General features: G+C 35.8%; 1 protein-coding gene across 1 annotated transcript; it reads left to right on the top strand.

Annotated features, from left to right (window-relative positions):
- Positions 1-7,874: 7,874 nt before the first annotated feature.
- On the top strand, positions 7,875-8,562 carry LOC137242228 (vitelline membrane protein Vm26Ab-like). The gene has a single exon (XM_067769595.1). The coding sequence runs from the start codon at positions 7,938-7,940 to the stop codon at positions 8,415-8,417; it is 480 nt and encodes a 159-aa protein (XP_067625696.1). The 5' UTR covers positions 7,875-7,937; the 3' UTR covers positions 8,418-8,562.
- The last annotated feature ends 217 nt before the right edge of the window (positions 8,563-8,779 follow it).

Genomic DNA, 8,779 nt, shown 5'->3' with positions numbered 1-8,779 from the left:
CAACTTTGACTGCCTTTTTTCATTTATGTCAATCGGACGATTTTGCAAGAACTTTGCTATATGCAGAAGTGCCACAATATTTCACATGAGATAAATCCAGGAAAACATTTCAAAGGCGAAAACAAGGAAAACCAGTTCAAGGTCATCCTAATGTGTTCTCAACAGATGCATTAGGACGCATTTATGCAGTTCATCCAAATAATGCTGAGTGTTTTTACTTGCGATTGTTGTTAATTAATGTTCGTGGCCCAATGTCATTTCAAGCTTTAAGAACAATTAATGGTGAATTGTGCGCTACATATCGTGAAGCATGTCAACAATTAAATTTGTTGGAGGATGATAAGCATTGGGAAGATACGCTTGCCGTTTCAGCTGTAATAGCCAGTCCACATCCAATACGAACATTATTTTCGATAATAATTGCAATGCGCTCCCCATCTAATCCATTGGAATTATGGAATAATTTCAAAGATTGTATGGCAGATGATATTTTACACCAAATGCGTCAAAATACTGCAAATTATGAGTTGGAATTCACATTGGAAATTTACAATGAAGCATTGATAAGGATTGACGACATTTGTTTGTCGACGTCAAACAAATCGTTAGTACAATTGGGCATGCCAGCAGCAAATCGTCCAATGCATGATATGTTCAATCGAGAACTGGAGCGTGAATACCATTGTGATTGTAATGAACTAAACACATTTTTAACATAAAATTAAACGAAATTGAATGACCAACAGCAACATGTTTATGATACAATCATGAATAATGTTAGCCATGGAACTGTTGGATTGTTTTTCTTGGATGCTCCGGGGGGGAAAAAGCAAGACCTTTTTGATTTCATTGATATTAGCAACAATTCGATCAGATAATAATGTTGCATTGGCACTCGCTTCTTCCGGAATTGCGGCTACATTACTGGAAGGCGGTCGCACAGCACATTCTGCATTAAAGTTGCCTTTGAATATGCAGGTAAATGAAACACCTACATGTAATATTTCGAAAACATCTGGAATGGCAAAAGTTCTTAAAGTATGTAAGCTCATCGTATGGGACGAGTGTACTATGGCACACAAGAACTCATTGGAAGCACTTGATAGAATTTTAAAAGATACGAGGAAGCCAAACAGTCTTTGGAGGTGCCATGATTTTATTGGCTGGAGATTTCAGGCAAACATTACCTGTGAACCCAAAATCCAGGGCTGCAGATGAAATCAATGCATGTTTATAATCATCGTATTTATGGAGACATGTAAACACGCTTACACTTACTGCAAACGTACGTGTTTACTACAAAACGATCCGTCAGCAGCTGAATTTTCACAGCAATTACTGAAAATCGGAACTGGCCAAATGTCTGTCGATCCAACAGGAATGATTACATTGCCTAACAATTTCTGCACTTTTGCTCAGTCTAAAGAGGCATTGATACAGAGTGTATTACCAAACATAGTTCAACATTGATTGGCTCAGCGAAAGAGCAATTTTAGCCTGAAAAAATGAGGACGTCAATGATATAAATTCAGCTATTCTGGATCAAATACCTGGTGACATAGTTGCATATAAGTCAATGGACACTATTACTGATCAAGATGATGTCGTAAATTATCCAACTGAATTCTTAAACTCACTCGATTTACCAGGCCTACAACCCATAATTTACGATTAAAAATTGGAGCACCGATTATTATGCTGCGCAACATTAATGTGCCACGACTTTGCAACGGTACCAGACTCGCTGTGAAGAAACTAATGGGTAACGTTATCGAAGCAACAATTTTGAAGCGGAAGTACAAAGGAGAAGACGTTTTGATACCCAGAATTCCACTGATTCCGACGGGTTTACCATTCGATTTCAAACGTTTTGAGTTCCCTATTCGCCTTGCGATCGCTATGACAATTAATAAGGCGAAAGGACAGTCTCAACAAATGTGCGTTATTAATTTAGAATACCCAATTTTTTCTCATGGACAATTGTATGTAGCTTGCTCACGAGTAGGCAAACCATCGCGAAAGATGGAAAAACCAAAAACGTTGTCTACCAAAAAGTGTTACAATAAAGTTCGAATTTCGAAATTGTATCAAAGAATTTTCTTTATTTCGTATTAATTTTATTCTCTTTCAGCAAATCATTGAATTTATCGCCTAGCGAAGCGTGCGAGGGTACGCTAGTAAGAAATAAATTTGTTTATGAAATAAATGTATTAAATGAGCACGAAAATATTTTCCTGCGCTATTTTCATCAGTTTCTTGTAAATAATTTTGAACGAAAATAAAAAAGTCTTAAGTAAACGACAACATGCCGAAGTCGGTTAATTTGTGGCAGTATTTTTGGTACATTGGAAAATTGTTGTTGTAATTAGACGTAGACTGCAGCTATTGTTTTCTTGGAAAAAAATCTACCAACTTCTACCACTATTTTAATTTTTCGCCTACCAACATTTTCTTTTTAAAAGTCCGTGCACTGTCTATATCTATCTCGATTGCTTTATACCTGTACAACCAACAGTTATCCAATCAAAGTTAATATACTCTGTGTGCAAAGCACGCTGAGTTTAAAAATAGTTATAAATATAAAAAAATGTCTTCTAATTCCGGAAACGTTAAAAGTCGGCCTTTCGACGATTGCTATACATCAGTAGTTAGCTTTCCTAAAAGAAGGTAATAGTGCACTATGGTTAATTGGAAACCAACTTATAGTTAGGTCGTAGGTTGCTTATTTTTATATTGGGGTAGGACCCCAGAATTTGGTTGAAGAACGTTCTATATCAGAATTCCTTCCAAAAGCGCCCTATCCCACGTCAAAATGTATTCAACTGAAGATAGAGCGATCTGAATTAAGCTGTAGATTAAACTGGAGTTACATAGATAGAGCGTTTTCTGAGACGGAATGTTTTCGAAACTGCAACGATATAACACTATATTTTGGTTTTCTCAATATTCCTTTTGATTGTCTTTTAATTTGGTAACATAACTGTTGAGCGTAAATGAATAGAGATAAATATAGGCTATAGATATATATCAAAATGCTCAGGATGAAGAACGGAATTGATTTAACCATGTCCGCCCGCCTGTCTGTGCACACGATAGTTTGAATAAATATTGAGATATCTTATTAAAATTTTGTACAGGGGTTCCTTGGCATTTATCTCCCATTGCTATTTAAAATGAGCGAAATCGGATGATAACTAAGACAACTTTTACTTTTATAACATTTTGGAAAACCAGATTATTTAGTAAATAATAAACCTGAATGTTGAAATTTGATGTGTTTCGTGGCACCGCCCGTTTTATGACCAAGCAATTTTCTATGCTTCGGGAGCCGTAACTCGAATAAAAATTAACGGATCGTAATAAGATTGGGTACACATATTTTCCTTATAGCAAGAAATGTTTTTAGAAAATTGGACGAGAACGATTAAGAACTAAGCCCACTTTTATATAAAAGATGTTTAAAAGGGTCGTAGACAAGAATAATAAGCTATATCTCAGCGAAAAATTGTTTTGTATAAATGATATTTCACTTACCAAGTTTTATTGTAAGAGGAAAATGGGAGAAATTTGTATACCTTTCATGAAAATGAAATGGTATATTAATTTCGTCACGAATCTCAAAATTGTAAGTCTTCAGGAGCTGAGTTGATTTAGCCATGTCCGTTTGTCTGTTTGTATGCAAACTAGTCCCTCAAATTTTGAGATATCTTAATAAAATTTGGTGAGCGGGTGTATTTAGGTGTCCAATTAGACATTTGTCGGAACCGGCCGGATCGGACCACCATAGCATATATCCTCCATACAACCGATTTTTCAGTAAGAGGGTTTTTGCCATATCTTCCTCAGTTGATCAGATTGAAGCTTCAAACTTCACCATATCCTTTCTTATATTGCACGAATTGTTGTCTGACAAAATGGATGAGATCGGTCGTATATATAGCATATATCCCCCACAACCGATTGTTCAAATAAAAAGCTTTTCGTAATTTCGACCCCATTTTAATAGCCAGAAGTTTAAAATTTCACCGAATGCTTGCGTATAGAGCATTAATTTTTGTCAGGCAAAATTTTACAGAAATAGTATATATCTCATACAACCGATTGTTCAGATAAGAAACTTTTCGTAATTTCGGACCATTTTAATAGCTCGAAGCTTCAAATTGCACCAAATGCTTACGTATACAGCAAATTTTGTTTTCTGAAAAAATCGTAGCGATCGGTGGTATATATGGTATGTATCTCATTCAACCGATTGTTCAGATAATAAACTTTTCGTAATTTCTGCCCCCATTTTAACAGCTAGAAGCTTCAAATTTCAATTAATGCTTACGTATAGAGCCTTCATTGTTGTCTGAAAAAATCATAGAGATCGGTGGTATACTTATATAGTATATACTCCATATAACCTGTAATTTCTGACGCCTTTTTTACGGCTAGAAGCTTCAAATTTATTCAAATACTTACGCTTATTTCATATATTGTTGAAATACGTGATTCGTAGTCATAGTTTTTACATGCAGACCACAAAAAATGTGAAACTTTGCATCCTCACACAAAGTACCTACCTAATTTTTTATATTATATATAATCTTAAAAATTGCTTAGGTATGTCATCTGTTCACTATATATTTCGTATATTATACAGCCGATTATTTTGATATTACAATCGGGATAATATTATTGTTCAGCCCCATTGATGAAAGGTATGAAGTCTTCAGCACAGCCGAAGGCAGTCCCGTTCTCAGTTGTTATTACACAATGATATTTGGTAGAAACTATGTTGTTTTGTCGTTTTTCTCATACTCTGGAGTAAGGTCCTGTCATCTTCTTTGAAAATCAGCAAGAATATCTTTTGTAGATTGTTTTGGCAACTTGGTATACGTTTGAAAGGTTAAACTTTAATACCACATAATTGGCAGGGGCTATCGTATCTTATGACAATGAACCATAGTATTTGTAGTAAAAACCACAAATATTAAAACGCAGATTGCGATCCAAAATTTTGTTCCATTTATTCGTGGGGCGATCTAATTTTCGTACGTATTTAGATTATAGATGAGTTTGTTGGTGAATGAGGACAAAACGAAGTACCTGCTGTCATCGAGCAAAGAGTCAGCGCATATGCGCCTTGGCAACCACGCTACTGTTGGCAGCCATAATTTCGAAATAGTAAAAGACTTCGTTTATTTGGGAACCAGCATCAACACTAGCAACAATATCAGAACTGAAATCCAGCGAAGAATCAATCTTGTCAATAAATGCTACTTTGGAGTAGGTAGGCAATTGAAAACTAAAGTCCTCTCTCGGCGAACGAAAATCATACTCTACAAGTCACTTATCGTACCTGTCCTGCTGTATGGGGCAGAAGCATGGACCATGACAACAGCAGATGAAGCGGCTTTGGGAGTGTTCGAGAGAAAATTTCTTCGAAAGATTTATGGGCCTCTACGCGTTGGCGATGGCGAGTACCAAAGAAGATTTAATGATGAGCTGTACGAGCTATACGCAGACATCAACATAGTCCAGCGAATTAAAACGCAGCGGCTGCGCTGGCTAGGCCATGTTATGCGAATGAAAGGTGATGCTCCGGCCAAGAAAGTGTTTCTATCGGAACCCGCCTATGGAAGCAGAGGTAGAGGGCGGCCCCCACTCCGTTGGAAGGACCAGGTGGAAAACGATTTAAACTCCCTTGGTGTGACCAATTGGCGCCGGTTGGCGGAGCGAAGGAGCGACTGGCGCGCCTTGTTGGACGACCATAACCGTTTAGACGGTTAAGCGCCAATTAAGTAAGTAAGTAATTTAGATTATAGTGGGGCGAAAAAAAACTGTTTTTAGAGGGTTTTGGTGCAATCTTTTTAACGATTCGAAACTTCACTGAAAAATCTGGGTTTTAAACAAGTAGTAAGTAGTTTTGAGTGAAAAGGAGTTAACAGCTTTGACCGCAGCGTCTACGAATAACTAATTGGTGGTTTTTTCTCTAAATCTTCTGAACGAATAGATGTGGTAATTGTTTCTTTCTAATAGCAAAAAGCTCTATCTGACTTTTAAACTAAATTAAGCTCCCAGCATGAAAAGAAGCTAGTTACAAGCTAACTACAAATTGATTATCAATAAACTAACGTGCACTATTATCTGTTTATTTTCTTTGAAGAAAGCTAAGTACTTTTGTGTTGTGATAGTATTCAAGTAGTTGCAATGACCTTACAACCTATTAATAGTTCCCTTCTTAAGGTTAATTAGAAGTAAGATACTATCCGTAGTTCCGTTAAATAGTCAACAATCAGTTCCATTTTTTTTTTTAGCAATAGATATTTTTTTCTGCAGGTCTGAATTAAGAACAAATAACTAATTTGAATATACATCAGGATTTTTCATTGGGGTATTTCATATTATTAGCAATTCACAATTCAAACCATTTTTTCGCTGACGACTTACTACAAAATTAAAGGTCGATTTTGACATTTTTTTTTCTTATGGGAACCGACCCATTCTAATATAGAACATAAAAATAAAAAAATAAAAAAAAATATAGAACATATGTGTGGGTAAAATTTAAGGTACATACATACAGTGGTGGCCACACAAATAGAAACCTTTAATTTTTAGACAGTATTCACAACAATGAACCAATAAACAGATCACGCATTAAAAAACCATAGTTGGCTGTGAAATAAATTTTCTGGGCGCGAGTCATGCTTTTGACAACATGTTTCATTGCTAACGCAGTGTTTAGACTTTATTCCAATCGGATTATTTTGACCCCGCTCTAGCCTCTTAGAGCGTGGTGTTTATATTTTTAAAATTGAAGGATCTTTAATAAAACAAAAATTCTTGATTTTTCTCAAAGGAAACATTAAATTCAGCCCTACAATCATGTACAAACTTACATCATCATCATTAATTGGAGCTTAACCGCCTTAGCGATTTTGGCCGTTTCGTAAGAATCGCGGTCAGCTATACCTGTTTCGCGATAACAGTAGTCATTTGAGAGGACCAAACGAGGTAAAATCGTCCTCCAACTGCCTCTTCCAACGCAGTGGAGGTCTTCCCATTCCTCTGAAAAGGCTGAGCTGTTCAAATATGCCGGGAAAAATGCAGTTTTTTTTTTGAAAAATGTTGATATTATGAACTGAGTGGTAGATATTACAGTGAAAATTTATATTTTAACATTTACAGATATCGAATCGCGCACTTACTCAAATTCGAGAAAAAAATGCCTTTTTCTGTTATGTCGCAAAGCCATGAACTGTTTTGTTATTTTTCAACTAAAATATATTTCTTTCTCTTTCCGATTTCCTAAGAGTTCAAGTTCAATACTTAAAACAAAATTAACTGTAATTCAATGAATGCCAATAATTTGACTTCATTCAATTATGTGGCCACCACTGTATGTGCAAAAATTCATGAGCTTTGCCGAAAAATACCAACAAGCTCTGTTAAAGAGATCGTTGACTTAAAACTTACGACCAGGAAGAAGAACGTAAATACATACATACAAATGTTTTGGAAATTGCATATTTTATTTTAATGATAAATTATGAAATTCAGTTCATTGTCGTCACAAAACACTTCCAATTGGTTTAAACTGCTGGTTCTACAAAAAATCGACTTTTAGGAAATAATTCGGAATAAGCAATAATTACACTATTTTTTATAAAATTTGTTTGCATGTCTCAACATTTGAACAAATTTACGATAAGCAGATATGCAATTCACTTCACTTTATTCAACTGTCCCACTTATTGCTTTTCTACCATCAGCTGCGTTGACAATTTTTTATTTAGGTTATGCTTATTAGCGAAAATGAAAATTGTAGCAATTGGTGTCCCTTTTAATTTTTCTACATTTCATATAAAAGAAACCGCGCTTTTGAAAATCAACATCAGTCACAAAGTTTTTTTACTATAGTGAAGAATAAGTTATTAACTCAGATCAAAATGAAAATTTTCAATAGCACAGTTATGTTCATCGTTATCACCATTGTTGGTGCAAACTGTGCGAACGAGAATTCCAAACAGGGCATGGTATCGTCAGCGTACGGTGGTGGTAGCTATAGCAGTGGATCTTCACCAACCTATTCAGCACCCGCATCCGCATCAGCTCAATCGACGTCTTACGGTGGCAGCTCGGCACCATCGTACTCAGCACCAGCTGCTCCCGCTCCTTCACAATCATACGGTGGCTCCTCATCGTCATATGCCGCAGGGGCACCAGCTTACACACCACAAGTTGCTCCAGTGTACACTCCAGCATCATATTCAGCACCCCCATGTCCGAAAAATTATCTATTCAGTTGCCAGCCATCCTTGTCGCCAGTTGGTTGCAGTTCGCCCAGTAGTGGCGGTTATGGTTCAGCGGCCTCTTATTCGCAATATGTGCCATCGTACGTACTGCCACCACTTGGATATGGCTATTAATTCTAAACAAATCTAGGAAACATTCGTACTATATAATTTCACATAAATCATCATTCGACTCATTTGACATGTAAAACATTCTGCATTTTATGATTTAATTAACTCTTAATTGAAATAAATAAAAGAAATTAAAATTGAAGACAAATTCATTGAAGCTTTCGGTTTACAAATCCCTATAAAATAGTGGCAGGCTTTAAATAAGTGCAAACAAATGTGAAGTAAAGTGAGCAAATATTTATTCTAAAACAAAATTTTTTTACCACTTTAAATTAAAAATTTCGGTGCATTTTAATCAATTCGTCACGATATAACTCAATGCATTCTACTCGATTTGATAATTAATTTTTGAAGAATAAAATAAT

The sequence above is a fragment of the Eurosta solidaginis genome, chromosome 2 (assembly GCF_040869045.1).
Source record: "Eurosta solidaginis isolate ZX-2024a chromosome 2, ASM4086904v1, whole genome shotgun sequence".
In the NCBI taxonomy this organism is placed as follows: domain Eukaryota; kingdom Metazoa; phylum Arthropoda; class Insecta; order Diptera; family Tephritidae; genus Eurosta; species Eurosta solidaginis.
This window is presented reverse-complemented; position numbering and strand designations above follow the sequence as displayed.